The 21,337-nt window shown below is 42.5% G+C and overlaps 1 protein-coding gene across 1 annotated transcript; it reads left to right on the plus strand.

The window, feature by feature from the left end:
- The first annotated feature begins 1,311 nt into the window (after positions 1-1,311).
- On the plus strand, positions 1,312-20,064 carry LOC147331718 (retinoic acid receptor alpha-B-like). The gene is made up of 9 exons (XM_086287913.1): positions 1,312-2,445; positions 11,924-12,078; positions 12,491-12,632; positions 13,441-13,601; positions 13,718-13,894; positions 14,028-14,232; positions 14,333-14,400; positions 17,186-17,276; positions 17,536-20,064. Exons 1-9 carry the CDS (start codon positions 2,247-2,249, stop codon positions 17,787-17,789), a joined length of 1,452 nt encoding a protein of 483 aa, XP_086144039.1. The 5' UTR covers positions 1,312-2,246; the 3' UTR covers positions 17,790-20,064.
- Positions 20,065-21,337: the final 1,273 nt, after the last annotated feature.

The raw sequence follows: 21,337 nt of genomic DNA on the forward strand, positions 1-21,337 counted from the left end.
TTTATGAAAGCATATTTTTTTGTCAGCTGTTTTCTATATTTGTTGATGTCACTGTCGAAGCCTTCTCATAACCCTACAAAAATGGATTATAGCTCAGAACATAGGCATCAAATATTTGAACAGTGTAAAATAAAAGTTTAGTGCACACAGAGCATTTATAGTTTATGGTCCCACACTGCTCGCTTGCGTCAGTTGACCAGCAGGTTTTAGTGCCTGTTGTTCCAGACCGGACAGGCTTTCTCAGTTGTAGCTCCTAAACTCTGGAACGGCATCCCTCAACAGATCTAGTCACCTACCTGATAACAGCACCTCCCCACTGAAAACACAGCACCCCTGATTACCCTTTTCAGGTTAGGATTTGGTGCAAAACACAGCTATATCCAAGACTTGCCCAAGTGTATCTTTGAAAAAAGATGTTTGTTTGTTTTTTACAATGATTTTTCATTTTTACTATAGTGCTTTAATGGCCTCTCAGTTACTTGCTGTGCAGCAGTTGGTCAACATTTGATTATGCTGAATACTTACAGCAGATTTTACAGTATCTTGATACTGAATTCCGTTAAAATGGAGCTTACATGATTCCTTGTCCCCTCATTTGTTGAGCCTGAGTAAATACACTTTGGATGTAGAACATTAGTTTATCTGACAATTCTCTTGGAATAAAAAGTGAAATATATATTATAGCTGAAAATGTTGTGCAAGTAGAAACTTAAACTATCACAAAATGTAAACTGCATCTCAAAACTAAGTATTGGCTCTGATACATGCCCTCCATAGAGAAGTTACTAAAAAGATTCAAACACTGAAACTTTTTCAAATAATAAAATCTAAACTGAAATGAGAAAATCCATTATGGAAACTCATTGAAACTTAAATGAATTTTTTTAAAAAAAGGATAAAACTTAATTTAAAAATTGGAATATACAAAGCTAGAATAACCGAGTGGTAGAAAAGAGGTCTTTCTCACACACTCATTTCTTTTAAGATAATCTAGTAAAGGGAAGTTGGGGAATGGCAGTGGGCCAAACTGCTGCAAGTGAATTGTTCAGTGATTAAAATGTACTGTTTAAATTTACTCCATTACCAAACTGTTATGGGACAGGCAAATCTCCGAAAGCCCTTATATGGGGGCAAGGGAAGCCACGATTAAGATCATTTCCTTTAACTCTATACCCTCCTCCTGGTGGAACAAAGCAGGTAGGTTTTATTTGGAGGCTCGCGCATGACAAGTAGGGGGAGCTCGTGCGCAGCTGGTGTCTCTCACCAACCAGAAAGAGAGCGAGAGAGAGAGGAGAGAGAGAGAGGGTGGGGGGAGAGAGAGAGGCCGTCGGGTACAGAGTGGGGGTTACCACAGGACACTCGTGTACCGCTGCTGGACCTCAGCTACTAGCAACAAGCAGCGCTCCTGACTGCCTCGGATTATCTCTCCAGCTTTCCTCACCTCTGGATATTCTGCTCTTTGCATATACAGCAGCAACTTCAAAGTCCCACACCGCTCACATTTGCAGAATTAATGTGTCGGCTCTGGGCTTTTTTTCGGTTTTTTGCGTATTTTTGCTTTTAATGCGTGCACTCTCTAAACCGGAGCGAGCGACGCACCAACCGACCGGACCGATTTACTTTAAGGCTTTGGTTACATTCATTGACAGCGTGCGTGGATTTCAGGACAGAGTGTACTGGCTGTGACATTACGGAGCACAATGTCGGTGAAAAAGACTTCACCTGGGTGGCTTCAGGGGCAAGTTGTATGACACGATATATTTAGCCTAATAGAAAATAGGAGCTGTGGATCAGCGGACGCAGGCGGCAGCCCACACTCACTATGAAGTAAAACATGACACACGACTGTGTGACGGTGCGAGAGGCGACTGGAGCGACAGTGTTTCTCTCCCCTGGCTTTTAGTCTTTTCGTCTTTTCAGGGCTTCGAGGTAGCAGCGGCACTTGGGTTGTTAGCACTTGTAGCATTTGGACTGTAGCGATGTTTAATTTGTGAAAGAGACACAAAAGAATACATGAATAACATCACAAAAGACGGCAAAGTTTGACTGTTAACTACGTTTGTCCGAAGCCTGAAAGGTCACCGGGAATCCTCCTCCTCTGGCTCCTATCAGTCTGTTATGAAGATGTGAACTCTTCCTTCCCTCCGCTCCTCTTTCTCTCATCGCCGTCCAGGACGCTTTGATCTTCTCCCCCCCTCCCTCTATTTACCACACAGAGACCACATCCCGACTCCCGCCTCTCGGAGATGTACGAAAGCGTGGATGTTGTGGGTTTAAGCCCAAGCCCCAGCAGCCCAAGCACGGGCTCTTTTCTAAGCATGGACTACTACCACAGACCCCCGGGGCTCGGGCCGGAGAAGGGACTCTTGTCCGTTGTAGGAGGACTCCAGCGCCCCTTTGGAGGGTCTCTGCTGACCGGCAGGCACTGGAGCGGATCCAGCCACTGTGAGTGAGACAAAGATTATTTGTCATGTTGGAGTTTTACACAGAGCGCTGCATCATCGGCCATAGATCTGTAGTAGTACTTAAATGAGTTAGAACAAGTACCAGGGGAGTGCAGGATAATCCAGCGCTCATGCTGGAGTATTCTTGTCAGCTGAAGGGAATGAGTACATCCGTTAGCTGAGGCCAGCTGGGACACATGCCAGCATCCTCTTCGAGCTGCCACGGTTTGTTTTTAGCCTGCTGAATGAGAAGTGAGGACACAGCTACACCATTTAGCTTTTCTTAGCTAGTGTCCTTAATTAATAACGTGCTTTAAAGTCTTTACAGCTTTTGTGAGCTTTTGGTCACAGCTGTCACCTGTGTGTCAGGAGGGTTTGGACAAAAATATAAAGACATAAACTGGTCCCAGCTGTTTCACTTTGTCATCGCGTTTCCTCTTTTTCAATTGTAATTGACACATGCTGTGTGTCATCTCGGGCTTTAGCTAATTTTGATCAGTACCTTTTCACCACTTTCAGACATTTTTTTTAAGCCAAACTTTGAGTTATGAATTAAGAATGCGCTTAATCTACCGATTAAAATTGTGGTTTGTCGCAAGTGTCCATATTATAAACTTACAATTCTATAAAGTGTTCATATAATCGTACATTTATTTATTTAGTTACCAATGAACTATTGGACACACACACTTGAAACTGAAACAAACGCAGATTGTAAATAAAACTGGGATTAATGTTTTCGGTAACAACTAAGGCCCGTAGGCATCTTTTATTGGTATTATTTGTTCATTTTGATTATATTGTTTTTTTCCCTTTTCAGCCCAGGACAAAATCTTTGTTATTGAAGTTAAAAGTCTTTAGTGATTTAAAGTCTTTCAGCCCATTGTCACAAAATCGCTACATTGATCTGACACAACAGACAAACCATGCTAACTGACATCATTACGTGACGTTGTTGCCCGTTGATATTTGCGTCCATGGTGCCATCAGCCAGTTAACCTCGGTGTGTCTAAACTGTAAAGATATGAATGACTGATAAAGAATATTCCAGTTTATGATAATGACTATCCTCTGAGTTTGAGTATCATGATGACGGCGTCATTTTGGTGCATAATGGCAAAACCACACATGTATGAGATGTGAGTGTGCATGATTGTCTCTGTGTGTGTTAGCCCTGTGACAGACCAGCGACCTGTCCAGGGTGTACCCTTCCTCTCACCCTAAGCTATCAGTGTGTGTGTGTGTATATGTATATATATATATATACATGTGTGTATAATATATACATACATGTGTGTATATATATGTACACACACATACATAGTATGCATAAGAATTTTGCTTTAAGAAGTAATCGGGGGAGGTGATGGCGCACTGTTTGGCCTCAGTTGTGGAATAATCTTTGCTCCTTACCATATAAGGTGCATAAATTTACCATCCAGACACTTTGATGCTTCGATGAGGTATGATATGTATGCAGAATATCAGTTTCAGCCATTATGTGCCCTGCTGACTGATCTCAGGGAATTAGATGTGATTTACAGTGGCCGGTATTCATCTGTTGTGTCACCTCCGTTTTGCACTGGCTAAATGTTCAGTGATGTTTGATATTAATAGCGCTGCTGCTTTCACTTCCTCCCTGGTACAAAAAGGGGGACAAAAACAAACTCAAACTGTAGAGACATCAGCTGTTGGCCGAATATTGACCGCAAATGGGTCAGGTAATTGAAACAGATTGGCAAGTAAATAGCAACAACAACTAGAAATAAAATCTCGGTATCTACTAATGCAAATTGTTGATTTGAAACACTGTTATTTACCTAGAATTTCACAACTGGTGCATCCCAGTTGTGGGAGGGTTGTTAAAGCCTGCTAAAGGTCGCATTCACTCGGGATGGGCTGCGCATGTGTCACAGGACTAACACGAGAATATATAAATACATAACTTCATTGATATGATTCGACAGTGTTGCCCCACCCCACTGTGACATGGCTGAAGCACTAAGCCTGAGAGTCAGACTGTAACCCTGTGGTGATGCTGCAGTGATGTCACAGCTTGCACAACTGAGTAAAAGCAATAAAGAGGAAAAGTGCAAAGTGGACTCTGGTTAGCTGGTGAGAGGGGAGGGGGGGCATATAGGAACAAGAGAGGAGCGCTCGTAAATCCAGGCTGTAAAGATGGGGATGGTTGCCCTGTGTGTGTGTGTGTGTGTGTGTGTGTGTGTGTGTGTGTGTGTGTGTGTGTGTGTCTTTGCGTGACTGGAATGAAGAGTGTCAAACAAGTTCAAAGGCCAAAGGCTATACACAGACCCAGGCACACATATTCAGCAACAACACAGAAGCTGTGTGTGTGTGTGTGTGTGTGTGTGTGTGTGTGTGTGTGTGTGTGTGTGTGTGTGTGCGTGCGCGTTTGTGTGTGTGTGTGTGTGTCCCTCTTCTTGAATGTTTGTTGGGTGTGATCCAGAGCAATGACTCACTGACAATTGGGAAGTGACCTACATCTCCCCCTCCCTTTATTCCTCCTTCTATCTAACTCTTTCTTTCCTGTGTCAGCTGCCCAGTCATCATTTCTCTGCACTGGATGACCTCTCTTTCTGTCTGTTGGAGGCAGTGATGCACACACACGCGCACACACACAGTCACATTCACAGTTTGTCTGGGAATGCAAGGGTATGCTGGCCAAGTTTAACTGAAGTGTGCAAAAAAAAAGAAAAGAAAAAAAAGGTGTTTTTTGTATTCCTGTGTGTCGGTGTGTATCCTATCATACAAATGTTAAAGAGTAGTCATGGAAACCTACTTATTAATTGATTTGCTTGAGACACAGTCCTCTGCTATACAAACTCTTGGTGTACAGTTCACATCTTCATGTCCTGGTCTCATCACTGGATGCATGAGAAAGAATGGAATGTAAACCAGCCACAGGATTAATCAAACAAACACTTTGTTGTTTCATATTCGTAACATGCTAATTATCGCTCATATCCACTGACTGTATGTCAAAGATGGACACGGCTACTGATTTTGGACTCTGCATTTTTAAGCCTGAAGGTCAGTGCTTTGGAGCTGCGACTACAGTCGAGGCCAAAATGTTGGCGGTAGAAACTTTGACTTGTATAGTTTCCAAATGCCTTGATTGCATTTCATGCCGAAAGATTGTCACTTGCTGAAATTTAGTCATTGCAAACTGTTGAGTAAGTTTTAAAAATGTAAACTAGATAAGCTTTCATATGGTCATTTATTTCTATTTTTTGTTTTTCTGAGAAAATGTTGACTGCCAACTCAGTGGGCTAAGTTTCTGTTGTGGCGATCCACAGCTGGATCCTTGCAGAGGGTCTCTTGAAGGACATAGTTGAGCTTCATCACATTGGACTACAGCTGGAGACAGAAGTCCTTGTTCCGCTCTGGAGAACTACTGCGAGCTGTGTCACTCTAACCTGGATCTGCAGAAAGAGGAGAACTGGTTGACGTGCTGCCACAGCTCATTGGCTGCAGAGCAGAACAACGACTGTCGCTCTCAGCTGCAGTGCAAGACATTGGAGCAAGAGTTCATTCACAGAGCCAGCAGAGAAGAAGCTGTTAGTGCTGTTACGCCTGAAAGTAGTGCACTGTGCACTGCACATATTTCAGGATGTCAGTCGGACAGTTTGAGCTCTTGTTGGCAGAGTTGGGGCCACATTTGAGGAGCCAAATAGATCATGTCAGAGATCCGATTGACCGGGATATGTTCAATACCGCTGAGCGTACCGCAAGCTACAAATGCACTTGTTGCCAAATGCAGCGTTCTGATTGGTCAGTCTGTCTTTTGGTCTGTTATTTACATTAAAAATAAATAAATAAATAAATGCAGCATAAAATCAGTTTAACAAACTTTGAAATATGAATCTTAGGCATAAAATTCAACCGTAAGGCCTTTTATAGTTCAATGTGGCAAGTGTGTGTAATACAAGCTGTCCTTGTGGTTGCGTTATGTTATTAGGTCAGAGTGAGCACATCATTGTGTAGTCACTGCTTTTTGGCAATACTGGATTTACAGGATTGTTGATAGTTATGAAATAACTTGATTTAATCATTATTACACAATGTAATAAGCCAAACACGAACATCGTCATCCCATTCAGTGCAGTACTTTCAGCTGCAGGCTTACAGCAGGTAGTTCTGCATGTTTGGTTTGTCTCTCATTCAGGAATCAAACCAGGGAGCGTTCACTTGTTAGACAATCGTGTAAGCCAGCGGTCCCCAACCTTTTTTGCACCACGGACCGGTCAGACAATGTGAGACAATATTTTCACCGGCCTTTAAGGTGTGACGGATAAATACAACAAAATAAAATGACAGGACCAAGACAAAAACTGTTGTATTTTGTAAATATAATAATAAACGCGAATTCACTGTGTAATTGTGTAACTTTATTAGCATTAACAACATTTAGAGTAACATCCTCCTCTCTGCCCCTTAATGCTCTCTGGTCGCTATAGTAACACGTAAATATTTCTTTCAAAATAAGACACACAAGTTAATGGTGAAAACCCTGAAAACCATGAATTTCACCCCAAACCTCAACTCTCGCGGCTCGGTACCAAACGACTCACAGACCGGTCCGTGGCCCCGGGGGTTTGGGACCCAGGGCTCGCAAAATCGCTAGCCCGACGTCCCGGGGCTAGCTATTTTTCCAGTCGGGCTACCAAAATCTATCTCTGCCCTGCCCCTCGGGCTATTGTAGGAAGGAAAAATATATGTCAATGCTTTTGCATTCTTTCGGAAATGTAGCTGGGCTGTAGCTGGAAATGTAGCTGGCCATTTGCTTCAAAAAGCAAATGGCCTAGATCTTGGTTCCACTTGTCTCTTACCCGTGACTTCAGTGGAAATTTCAAATTCAGGATCTGACACAGACTGATTCATGTCCTACACAGTTCTTACAAGTTCATAGAAATTTCTGTTCAATTAGAACCAAGTATTTGAGTTGATGATTGTAATTTTTATACAATGTTGTAATTTGTTTTTCAACAATTTTTTGATTAATGTTTTGTTTCCTTTACAATATTATACATTAAAGTATAATATTGTAAAGGAAACAAAACAGGAAACAAAACATCAATCAAAAAATTGCTCTCTTTTTTATTCGGGCTACTTACATTTATTTTGGGTTACCAAAAACTGAAGAGTCCCTGCCCGAAGGGCTACCAGGGATTTTGAAATTTTGAGAACCCTGGGACCGCTGGTGTAAGCCACGTCACTGCTGATTCCAGCTGCAATGAGCTTTTCAGTACAGCTCGTTATCATTGTGATATGGAACAAGATGATGGGGGAATTTCATCCATATTGCTCGATTAGAGGTGAAACGAGCTAGTGTCTAACCAAGAAAATTCTTCAAAAGTAATAAAGATGGTATGAAAGTCAAGTTTAAGAACTTCCTGGTTGCCGTCTCTCTGTGTTTCTGGTCTCTAAGCTGGCAGATCACACTCTCTATTCAGCAGAGGCTTGCTGGCGCCATGACATGACTGCCTGGGGCTCCCATTTAACAATATTTTACATCAGATTGGTGAAACCGCTCAGCCCAGCACTGGCTAACATTTCATGCTGCTGCTGCTGGTCGTGAGCTGACCCCAGGACACAGTTTGGCTGAGCACACCAGACTCTGAAGGGTTTAACCATTTGTTGACCTGAGTAAACTTCAAGGCTCAAATTAATATGGGCTTTACTAGGTAGCTGCAGGTGTTAAACTAACTTTTGGATAAAGTTTTATTTCGTATGTGTGCACAGTGCAGCTAGAAAAGCATTTCATTGTGTGCGTCTGTACTGCATCAGGACAGTAAAGCTAACGTTCTGGTTCAGGTTGGAAAAACTTAACCAGAGGATCCTGATAAGAAACAAAAGAGGTGATGACTAACTAAAGGGCTGATAAACCGAACACACGGCCCAGCTGGCCTCTCATCTTGTGCCTTTTTAAAGCAAACCAAATGTATACTGATACTCCACCCAAATCACTACAGCTGAAACCACCAATCTATTTTTGCAGCAACCGTTAAAGGAAACTAAATCATCATATTTATAGGAATCATTTCAAAAGTAAAAGAGAAAAAAATGTGTACTTTATAGCTTCTCAATGGAAAGATTTTTGTCTGTCTGTCATGATCACTTATGAAAGTATTTGTAATGTAGTGCTATGTGTGGTTACAGTGCCATAACCTCACTTCAGATTGTACTTGAGAGGGCCACCTGATTCTATTTTGCAGTTCATTTGAACATTTATTATTTTTCACATCGGTTGAATGAATGGATACTAAAAAGTCACAGAACAAAACAATCAAATGTACACTGTATGTATATCAGAGTGCCATTTTAAGCCTTTATTCACATTTCTTATTAAATACATCATATTTAAAGTGTTTATGAAACACTGACGAAGGTCACACAGGCTGAAACGTTGTAACTGAATAAAATATTATGGTAAGCAGGACTGTCTGCCGAGGTGCTACTATATATTTTCCTGTCTGCACCTGTCATTGACTCAGTTGTGCAGAGTTTCCTAAAAAGAAAAAGTGTTTATAAAATGAAACGAGGCACTTGGTGACATATTGCATGCGAGATGCCAGATCAGATTGCCGTGTGTGGCTAACGCTGGCAGCAGCAGTCTTCATGTAGGTTAAAGTCCACATGCTGGTGCAGAATGTGGTTGCTCTCTGGTCGAGTGGTTATTCTTCAGCTCTCTGTGACATGTACATTCTGCTGTTCGTTTTCTACATCAAAGCCGTGCAGGTTTGCTGGTTAGGACAGCTTACTTTGCACCCACAGCTCTGAGGGTGAGGGCAGCAGCTTTTCCACGTCTGGCCATCCTAGTCACGCATATCCCCAAACAATGTGCCTGATAGGAAAAACTCATTTCACTCCTCTTTATAGAGTAACTTAAGAGTGTTTGATACAATCGGGTCTTTAGAAAGAGTTCTCTTGAGTTTTTGCACATGGGTGGCAAAATGACGCAGTGATTACCTCACTGAAGGTACTGTGTCCAAGTTTCCTCTCAGCTTTTTTATAAGCCTCCTGTAGTCACAGGCTTAAAAGGACTGGAAAAACTGTGATTAGTTGTAATTATTGGGATTATTCTTTGCAAAAATGAGCTAAAAATCCTCTGCGGTCAGTAAGTGTGTGAAGACAGGAACCATGGAGGTCACCAGATGCTGAAGTTTCCCTTCTTGAGAAACTTGGCCCAACATTTACAGCAGCTGTCTCCAGTTGTTGGTTCCAAAATTCCTAAAGTTTTGATTTCAGGAAATTAAAAGTCTTTAATATGTTTAATAAGTTTATTTTTTAAATTTAAATCCAACCCCCCAAAACACTGTGACATAAAAAGATCTGTTTACTTAAATCTTTGTCTTATTGTTTGTTTGCTTTTTTGTAGAATTATTTCAAATGAATAACTGTAGATGTGCTCAAAATTGATCAAAACACTAGCATCTGTTCCTAAATCAAGTTGGAGACCCGTCTTTGGAGATGCCCTCTTACTCGCTTATACAGTAAAGACCTTTGCCCTCGTTTGGAGCCACAGCTCCAGCGCTGCAGTGTGTGTGTGTGTGTGTGTGTGTGTGTGTGTGTGTGTGTGTGTGTGTGTGTGTGTGTGTGTGTGTGTGTGCGTGCGTGCGTGCGTGCGTGTGTGTGTGTGTGTGTGCGTGCGTGTGTGTGTGCGTGGACACACTGCTGCCTGTGGCCGTCATGTCCGACACACTGAAGCAGAAGTGGAAAGCAATAGGAAGAGATTAACAAACACAAAGATGAAAACAGAGAAAGAGGCACTTGGTAAGCAGAGGGGAGGGAACGCATGGCGAGAGGCGGGTCTGAGTGAGAAGTTTAAAAGAGGTCAGACGGTGCTTCAGGGAATGCATGGCTAGAGTGTCAGTGAGAAGAGAGCAAAGGCAAATAGAGGAAAGATGAAGTGAGGAGAAGATGGAGGAATGGTATGATGCGGCAGAGGAGGAGGATCTCTGCGTTTCTCTCTGTGTAAACAGAAGCACAGCAGAGTAGAGGGGAGTTGAATCTCCTCCATAGAGGAATGTCTGGTATGGCTACTAAAGGGGGAGGGTAGACGTGTGTGTGTGTGTGTGTGTGTGTGTGTGTGTGTGTGTGTGTGTGTGTGTGTGTGTGCGAGAGAGAGAGAGAGAGAGAGAATGTGTTAGGTCAGAGGAGGCAAAGTGGGAGAGGGAGTAGGGTTTGTTAATCTGAAGGGCCGAGACCTCCAAAGTAAATCACCGTTGAAGTTTACCTTTGAACAAAACAAGGCGTCAGCTTTGACAGAGACTCAGGAGCAGAGCAGCACTTAGTGCTAACACACAGCAACTCTGATCAGCAGGCTGATGTGATCCAGCTTTGTCGGGCCAAGTGTGTCCGGTGCTGGATGGTTGAGCTGATTACTGTGAGTTTGCTCGGCTAACATCATCTCAGAAGTTGAAATAAAATATTATTTTGTACCTTTAAGCCCTCCTTTAACACTGCATCAGTAATTTCCATCCACAGGTAGAGTATGACTAGCGAGTACTCCAGTGATATCTCCTCCTCACTTGCTTTCATAGCCTGATTGTACTTGACGATGTATTTTTGAGTGTCCAAAAAGGAACCAGGTGAGGGATGAGTTACTATCCCAGGTGAGTAGTTTTTAGCCTGAGCTCTGGGGAATCCCCAAAAGAACGAGAAGTTTCCTTCAAAGGGTGGCTGTGCTCTTAGAGATAGCGTGAGGAGCTCGGTCATTCGAGAGGAAGCTGGTTGAGTTGAATTAGGCGTCTGACTAGGATGCCTTTTGGACACCTTGTAGGCGAGGTGTTCCGAGCAAAACCTACTGGGAGGAGGTCCCGGATCAGACCCAGGAGGGAGTATATATGTTGGCCAGTTTGGGAACAACTCAGTGTGCCCCCAGCCCTGGATGAGCTGGAAGACGTGACCAAGGAGAGGGAAGTTTGGGCTGCTCAGCTGAGACTGGTACCCCTGTGATCTGAACCCAGACAAGGAACATTGGATGAAAAACACTGATGGATGATGGACGGGGTGGCTGTAGCTCAGGAGGTAGAGCAGGTCATCTGCAGATCAGAAGGTGGTTTGATTCCTGGCTCCCTCAGTCTCCATGCCAAATATCCTTGAGCAAGATACTAACCCCCACTTGCTCTCTGATGCATACATCAGAGTATGAATGCGTATGTTAGCTAAAGCACTGACAAAGCATAGAGTGCTTGTGTGTATAGGTGAATGAGGCGTGTTGTATACAGCGCTTTGAGTCCTCCAGGAGAGTAGAAAAGCACTATATAAGAATAAGAATCAGTCCAAAAAAGGCCACATCGGCACTAATAAATACATGTGTGTCATAAACGACTCCACTCAGTCACTTGAAGGTTAAAGAAAAGTCTCCTTTCAGACAGGCAGAGCTCCAGGATGACATAAATGAGGATTATTTGCTCTTTGTAAATTGTAGCCTGATTGCATGTAAATCTCTTTTGCAGCCATAGAGACCGAGAGCACGAGCTCAGGGGAGGACCTGCTTGTCCCCAGTCCTCCCTCACCTCCTCCACCACCTCGTATCTACAAACCCTGCTTTGTCTGCCAGGACAAATCATCAGGATACCATTATGGAGTCAGCGCCTGCGAAGGCTGCAAGGTAGGCAGCGAAACATAAGCACTTGAGTTTGGAAAACATGCACACTAAGCCACAGTGCTCCTTCTGGCAGCAAAGAGGTCACGACCTTTATGCCACCCGAGGATCTCTAAGCCTCGTGGCTTCATCTAATCCTGTAGAGACACACAAAGGATCTGTCTGTGCAATTAGTGTCTGCTTTGATATTGCTGTGTGTGTGTGTGTGTGTGTGTGTGTGTGTGCTTTGATGTGCTTGTGGTCAGACTCATGTTCTGTTAGACCTCCGCCCAGCAGCCCATCAGCTGAATGAGTCACTTCAGGATTACACTTGTTACAGTTGAAATAATTCTGCAGTTTTCATTCCAGTTCCAGCTCCTGCACACGCTCACAGCGCTTTCTGTTACCCTTTTTCTCAACATCTGTTTCTCTCTGTCAGGGTTTCTTTCGAAGGAGCATCCAGAAGAACATGGTGTACACGTGCCACCGGGACAAAGTCTGTGTCATCAACAAAGTGACAAGAAACCGGTGTCAGTCATGTCGACTGCAGAAGTGCCTGGATGTGGGCATGTCTAAAGAGCGTGAGTACGGGCGCAGGTTGATTTTTGTGGGTGTGTGGAAGAAAGGGAGCTTCTTAAGCAGGCAAATGCTTTAAGTTGCTTAGAGGTCTTGCAGTTTTACTCTTTGGGGTGGCTGTGGCTCAGGAGGTAGAGTTGGTCAGCTACTAATCAGAAGGTCGGTGCTTCAATCCCTGCATTTCAGACTTATGTGAATATTAGATAGGAAGCACTTACAGGGGGTGTATATGTGTTTATGGGGAAAGACTTTTCCTGACTTCTGGGCCTCAGTGCTGTATTCTAACCTTGTTGTTTGTCTCCCTCTGGTGGTCGTTCCTAGTTAACACATGGCCCTGAAAGCTTTAGTGCTCCTGCATGTCTATGCTGGCTGCTTTTTCATATCATTTCATAATGCACAGCGTGTGAACCAAGAATCAAGTCAGTATGAATGTAGTAGATGTGATTATACTCATTTATTTCATGAAGAGGAAAACTTTCCCTTACCCTGGTCTGGAACAGATGCTGTTTGGCAGATTTTGCTTCCTGTGAAAAAAGAGAGTGGTGTTAACTGTAAGCAGCAGTTTGAGACATGAACCCCCGTTTAGTGTTGAGTCAATCTGCAAATAAAAAGAAACTTAATAATTTTGGACTTTTAGGGCTAATTCGTGAAACAGTCTCCAGGCTAGTTGTTTCCAGTCCATGTGCTAAGTGAAGTGGCTGCATATTAAACGGGGAAGTATTTCAGGTGTCCGACGTCTTACGGTGGATTGCAGATTCTTCATGGGGATGAATGTTCTCAGCTAAATCCTCTCATCTTCATTTCCATTCCAAGTGGTGCGAAATGACCGAACAAAGAAGAAGAAGGAAGAGAAGAAGCAGCCCGACACAGAGCTCTACGTCCTGTCAGCAGACATGGAGCAGATGATCGAACGAGTTCGCCGGGCCCATCAGGATACATTCCCCTCCCTCTGTCAGCTGGGAAAATACACCACGGTACTCACACACACACACACACACACACACACAGACGAGCGTATGTGAGTTCAAAAACTGAAGGTCAAAAACTGATTTTTATTCAATCGGCCTTTGGTTTCTCTTCTATCCTGCAGAGCAACAGCTCGGAGCAGCGCGTGGCTCTGGATGTGAGTCTCTGGGACAAGTTCAGCGAACTGTCTACCAAATGCATTATTAAGACAGTGGAGTTTGCTAAGCAGCTCCCAGGTTTCACCACCCTAACCATCGCTGATCAGATCACGCTGCTCAAAGCCGCATGCCTCGACATACTGGTGAGGATTTCCTGCAAGCTGCAATAAACAATTTCTCACAAACAGACGTCGCGGGTGGAAACTGAACGCCTCTGACACGTCGGCCTCCGTTATAACAAAGAGTTACTAAACAGATAATGAATCCTTTTCCTAGATTCTGAGGATCTGCACCCGCTACACTCCAGAGAAGGACACCATGACCTTCTCCGACGGCCTCACCCTCAATCGTACTCAGATGCACAACGCCGGGTTCGGACCGCTCACAGACCTGGTGTTCGCCTTTGCCAACCAGCTGCTCCCGCTGGAAATGGACGATGCAGAAACGGGGTTACTCAGTGCCATCTGCCTGCTCTGTGGAGGTACTGCACTGTGTGTCGCAGCAGCATGAGTGAAAGGAAAGACAAAGGAGACATACTGACACTGAAGCGATGCTTTGTGTTTGTTATTTGTTTTTCACAGATCGTCAGGATCTGGAGGAATCAGAGAAGGTGGATATTCTTCAGGAGCCGATGCTCGAAGCTTTGAAGGTTAGACTTTAAGTTATTACTCGACTTCCATTCTTGAGCATAAACTTTGCTGTACAAAACTAACGTGTGCAGTTGAACAGATGTGCGTATCTGTGTTTCTGCGCTCTAAGCACAGTGTGTCTTTACTGAAGGCACAAAGCTTTAAAAGGAGTTATCTTAATAAAGTGACATTTGGCGCTCATGTTCATGTTAATCAGGACACACGCCACTTCACGCGGCGGTGTGACTCACTGATGCGCACTGATGGAGGAGGAGGGAGAGAGAGAGAGTGTGTTCAGCTGACAGGATAGAGATTAGTAGCTGCCCACGTGTGTTGAACTAGTTTCAGTGGAGAACAATGATTGGTCATGAAGAGCAAGAGAGGAATCCTGAATTTTACTTGTTGTAGTCAAGTAATCAGTTACTTCAATGCTACTGTATAACCCTAACCCTAAATAACATTCTTTCCATTTATTTAAACTAGAGCTGGGCGATATGAGATTTTTTCATATCACGATATGTTTTTTTCATTTCAGGCGATAACGATATCTATCACAATATAAGCCAAATAACTATATTTGTAAGATTTAAATGTGCCGTTGCTCACAAGTAAAATGTGAAATAATCAGCAGCTTGTTTTTATTTAAATATTTATTTCCCATAATAAGTTCAACAGGGTAGATGTACTTAAGGAACATGAGACTTTTTCAGATAAATAAAGGCAAATATTGCAAACTACACAAAAGGCAGCCGCTAAAGCGTTTAAGTTTCAAAATAGAACAAACGAAACAGACTAAATTGTCAATTCCACTTAGAAACAAAATATTAATTCTAAAAATAAATCTTAGTTTGTTTTACAGAAGAACAGACAAAATTGACTAACTTTTGTCAATATCAAATAAACTGAGAACTAAAAGGAAATTCTCAATCTCTCCTTGTTGTATAGCTGAGCTTTTCAAACAGTTTTAACAGTTACTTTAGTCTGACAAAAGCCGAATGACGAATTAGCGCTTCCATTCAGAGATTGAGCATGCACCGCTTTATTGTATTTCCAGACTTGCTTTCGGCACATTTACAGTGCACGCTACTCTGTTTGTTGTCAGACTTGAAATAGCCGAAATACCTTCACACTACGGAACTTCTATGGCTCTTCCGTTCGACAATCTCTCCGGCGTTGGAACCATCATCTGTTTTCTCTTCGGTAACCTTCGGTCACGCTCTCGGTTGATTTTTCTAGTCGGCACACTCATTTCCTCCATTACCCGGGCGGCACGGCGGCTGGCTGTTTCCCAAACAAATACACATGTGCGGCTTGGCACTTGTGCTGTACGTAACAAGTCACGTGACGTGACGTTGTGGCTGTGATTGGTTCGGCTCTGGTTCGTTAATTTGGATTGGCTGTTCTTCTTCTTTTTTTTTTTTTTTAAGAGGACAAGAGAGATGAGGCCTATCACAATAGTTTAACTTTTCTATCGAGAAAAAGTTATTTCGCAATACATATCGTTATCGTTCTATCGCCCAGCTCTAATTTAAATACTTATTCCATCTGTGCATGAATATTTTACTCCATGAAGACTTGGTGCTTCTTTCTTGGTTTGTCCGTAGTGTAAACTGCTCTTTGCATTTCTTTGGTTAAAGCTGTTTATTTGTGTTTGGAGAGTTTTAGCGTACATCAGTGCTGATTAGAAAACAGTTGATGGTTAACTGCTGATGCACATTCTTAAACACTAATCTCAGGAGTGCTCTGACCGGCATCATTCAAGCAGCTCCTGTTGGAATATCAAAGAAAATGTTGAGATGCTGCTTATATTCAGTTCACTTCATTTCAATTCAGTTCAGCTGTGTTTCTATTGCACCGAATCACCACAACAGTTACCAGTGAAAGTAAAGATGCAACATTAACCCCATCAATCAGAGACCGGGCCTATCCTGATGTGCACATTGGTTCGCCGTCCTGGGTTATGGGGCATTACGGTTAATCGGTTGTGTGTAAATACATCAGTGTGTTACAGCGTGTATGAGTTTCATTCAATTGTTCCTACTAAACGTGGTGATATAGCCTCAAAATCATGTCTCAGTATTTGAAGAATATTTCGACAACACAAAATACTGAAAAACATTTTCTTGATACTTGGAGTCTGCAGGCATCAGCAGTAAAGCTAAACGAAGGGCTTTTAAGTAAGCACAAATAGAGCTAAAATGTGTTTTCCATGGAAAGTCACTAAAAACGTGTAGAGTGGTCCCTCGCTACAACGCGGTTCACCTTTTGCGGCCTCGCTGTTTCGCTGATTTTTTTGTGCCATTTTGCTTTTCTTTTTTTCTTTTTTTTAACAGCACATTGTGTTCTGCGTCCTGATTGGCTGCAGACCATTGTCAATCAATCTCGTGCTGTGTCTCCTGTCCAGTACAGAATGTGTTCAGCTTGTCAAATGTACATAAATCTTTGATTGCTATCATTGAAGTCCTGCGCTGTATGTTTGTAAGTTCCCCCCCCCCAAAAAAAAAAAACAGCAATGTCAACTAAACATTTTGCACCATCAAAGGCACCTGCGGGTTTGGTTTCATTCTATAATACTGGGCTTATTTTTCTACGAAGGTTTGAGTGTTAAACAAGAGAGAAAAGTGTGAAAGTGTGAGGAGTTTTACAGCCTTACAACATCTATAATAATTGTAAGAAATAAAGCTGACTACGTCACGGATTTATTTTTAGAACGTAACTCCCGCGATAAACGAGGGAGCACTGTACATGGGTATTATCGTGGAGGATAACACCTCTTCCTAAAATGTTCATCACCTGTGTCTGTAGCTCTATGTGAGGAGGAGGCGGCCTGACAAACCCTGCATGTTCCCCAAGATACTGATGAAGATTACTGACCTCAGGAGCATCAGTGTTAAAGGTAACACATTTACACACACACACATTAACTGGCAAATACTAACCTCTTGTGTTTGAAACAAACATTGTTAGAGCTACAGCTGGACTCATGATCTTTCTTATCTAAAATGTAATGGTGGTTTCCCAGCAGTGCATTATCCTTCATTAATATCTAAATGAAAAGTAAATGAATTTTAAAGTTTAAGAATTCATTCCTCCTGTGATGTTTTATTCCACCAAGGCCGTTATGCTGACCTTCTCTCTGAAACGCTTTCTCTTAGGAGCAGAGCGAGTGATCACACTGAAAATGGAGATCCCTGGCTCCATGCCTCCTCTCATCCAGGAGATGCTGGAGAACTCTGAGGGACTGGAGGGGCACGGAGCAGGGGGAGGAAAAGGAAGAGGAGGAGCCAGGAGGGAGGTGGAAGAAGAACCGGGAAGCTGCCGTTCGAGTCCGATGCACAAACCGGTCCATTTTCCCAGCCCGAGCCCCGTTCCCCGCTCCCCCTCCTCTCCTTCCCCTCCCTCCACCTGAGGCTCCACAATCTGCAAACGGCAGTAGAGGAACTTGAGCAGAGCATCTTGCTCCAGGAACTTTCTGGGTTGTTGGTGACCTGCTTGGACTGCTTGTGTTGACAAATCATGGTTCTTGATGTTAAATGCAAAAAAGCCAACACATTTCTTTTTAATGATGTATAAAAAGCTGATGACATGGACAGACCGAACAGAATTCCTCATGAATCAGATTTCCTTCAGTGCAAAAAGTCACGTGCTGTATAGTTGGGAGAATTATTGTGTGTAATATAGTGTATATATCAAAGGCTGTGAAAAAAGAAGAAGCTGAGACTGAGACAGGCTGATACAAGAGGTTATTTTCCTAACTGTACATATGTAAATACTGTATTTTTCCCAGCACAGCTAACCAGCCTTCACCTCACCAACACAAATACACTTCACCTCCTCTCTTCTTACCGCTCACAAGGATAAATAAAAATCTTGGAGACTTTGTAGATCATCATCATCAACTTTGGATTATTTTCAGATTCAAGTCCAGCAAATTAAAGTAGCTTCAACAAACTGTGAAACACATGAAATTAGTTTTATATAATAATAACCTGTCTTCCCCGTTGGTGGACATTATCAACCAAAGCAGAGTTGATAGACGTGTCATCAGTGACATCACGAACATCTAAATGTTCAAGCTGTGTTTTGAGGCTGCAGTGGTGCCCTTGAAGTATTGTTACAACTGAATTCATTTTCAGTGGTCACCGTATGTACAGAATCACCAGTCAGATTAACTGTTTAAGAGGGTTACCATCTTTATGACAAAATAAAGCTTTAATCTAATTTAGTTTTTCCCCTGGGAAGTTCTGCTTCGAACACCATGTTTGCCACTGCAGAATTCCCCCTAACTGCAGCTTCAGCACGTGGAAATATGCTATACAAAAAGCTGCCAAACAAATGTTCCATGTATGTAGGGAGGGCACTGGCCACTCTGTAAAATTTGCTGCCCCCCCCCCCCCCCCCCCAGTGGCCCCGCCCCCGGCAAGACTGTGTTATGTTGGTAATAATTCTAAAAAATGTGAGCACGAGAGAGGAAGACACCCTACAGTGGGTTTAAACATTAACTCAGGCGCTCCTGGTTTGTATGCCATCAAAAGAAAATACCATTTGTTCTGTAGAGGCCACTGCAGTAGAAACATGTTTTTGTCTATCAGTGCCCGGCTCCCTCACTGCTTTTTGCTCAGTTGTTTTTTATTGTGTGCACCTCTTGATGTCACCGTCTGTTTACACAGTGTTACTGCCTCACTACAACTTCCCTGCTGTCAGGTACAATTCATCTCTATTTCAGTGTCCCCTTTACTGTCTGGTGAGGCAACACTGGAAAGTCTCACATACAGAGCGTTCAATAAAGAAGCGTCACTCTCTTATAAATTATGAAAATATGTGTTTTTGTGGTGCAAAATGCTAGCAGGCAGGGTGTAGATGCAACGCTATAACCAAGTGGCAGGCATAGCATACACTGTGCTTAGTTTGGCCTGAAAGTCCTCAGGTCAAAATGGGCGCCGCCCCCTAGGATGGTCAAGAATGATGAAGCTAAGATACTGTGGGACTTAGAGATACAGACAGGCAAACTGGTGATGGCTAACCAACCTGACAGTAGTGATGGATAAGCAGAGGAAGCTGTATTGATAGATGTAGCTATACCAAGTGATAGCAACATCAGGAAGAAGGAACATGAAGCTGGAGAAATACCAAGGGCCAAAAGAGGAGCTCAAGAAGATGTGAAGGCAACAGTGGTCCCAGTGCAATTGGAGCACTCAGGGCAGTGACCTCCAAAACTGGGCGAGTGGCTCCAGCATATTGCAGGAACAACATCTGAGATCTCTGTCCAGAAGAGCTCAGGCTGTGGCTCAGGCAGTAGAGCAGATCAGCTACTGGAAGGTTGGTGGTTTGATTCCTGGCTTCCCCAGTCTGCATGCCAAATGTCTTTGGGCAAGATATTAACCCCAAATTACCCTCCGATGCGTTCATCGGAGTGTGAATGTTTATTAGTTGTACTTGAGTTTATGAGTGCGTGTGAATGTGGCATGTTGTATAGAGCTCTTTGAGTACTCTGGGAGAGAAGAAAAGCGCTATAAGAATCAGTCCATTTACCATTTACCAAGAGTGCAGTCCTGGGAACAGCCAAGATACTGTGCAGGACCCTCCCAAGCCTCTGGTAGAGGACCCGAGCTTGCAAGATAAAGACTGGCCACAACTCGAGTGTGAAATTTATTAGACCAAATAACATCACTGCTTCTTTAAATAAATAAAATAAAATAAATCTCAACATAATAAATAATTTATAAGCAACATGGAGTCGTGTCGTGTTCATGTCTGAACTTTGTCTGAGGCACAATTTAAAAACTTATATTGGTATTAATAAATATTTTAGAAAAAGAGGATAGGAAATTGGTATATCTGTCAAGATTAAATTCAGAGGTTTTTTAAAATAAAAATAAAAAACATCAGTCAATTTTAACAGAAGGGGGCAGCATTTCATCAGAGCGCCTATCTAAACGTTTTCAGGTTTTCTGACTTTTAATGTTTCTTTTTAGCGCCATTATATAGCCAGTATAAATAAAAATGTCAATTTAAGTCAGTTTTATTTATGTAGCACAATATAATAATAGGAGATGACCAAAAGTGCTTCCAAAGTAAACACATTTACATTGCAGGTCTACAAAAACCCAATTTCAGACCACAACAGTCACAAGAGAACCGGTTCTCTACAAGAACTAGTTCTCAATTCTCATCTCTACTAGTAAGAAATTAATAAGACAAATGTTCACAGTAGACGTAACAAAACCATGAAGCCTCAGATGTGAATAAAAGCAAGTGAAAACAGGTAACGGGTCTTTATAAAGCTATTTCTCAGTTGTTTGACAAGTTTTTATTGTGGTGTTGCAGTCAATTCTAGACCCTGGGGGCAATAACAGCAAAGGACAAGGTGCCTTTATCTTTTAGGTGAGAATGGGAAACTGTTAGAAGATGCTACGAGGATGGTCTGAGTTCCCTGAGGCAAAAATCTGTAGTTAAAAAATTGTGATAAATTGTATAGCTGAACCATAGAGGAGGTCTATAAACAAATTATATAATTTTGAATTCAATCGAAATTTCACAGGCAGCCAGTGCAATTGAGCTTAAATGGGAGGGGTGTGTTTTTCTTTGTACCACACAGCGGGGTTTTGAACCATCTTCAATCAAAAAAAGAGCGAAACTGGGCAATCCTGAGTTACAGGGAGTGCAGAATTATTAGGCAAGTTGTATTTTTGAGGAATAATTTTATTATTGAACAACAACCATGTTCTCAATGAACCCAAAAAACTCATTAATATCAAAGCTGAATGTTTTTGGAAGTAGTTGTTAGTTTGTTTTTAGTTTTAGCTATTTTAGGGGGGTATCTGTGTGTGCAGGTGACTATTACTGTGCATAATTATTAGGCAACTTAACAAAAAACAAATATATACCCATTTCAATTATTTATTTTTACCAGTGAAACCAATATAACATCTCCACATTCACAAATATACATTTCTG

Source organism: Aulonocara sp. 'chitande type north' Nkhata Bay, linkage group LG4, assembly GCF_057382095.1.
Source record: "Aulonocara sp. 'chitande type north' Nkhata Bay isolate Kocher_YH1m ecotype deep benthic linkage group LG4, A_spYH_male_GT1.1, whole genome shotgun sequence".
In the NCBI taxonomy this organism is placed as follows: Eukaryota; Metazoa; Chordata; class Actinopteri; order Cichliformes; family Cichlidae; genus Aulonocara; species Aulonocara sp. 'chitande type north' Nkhata Bay.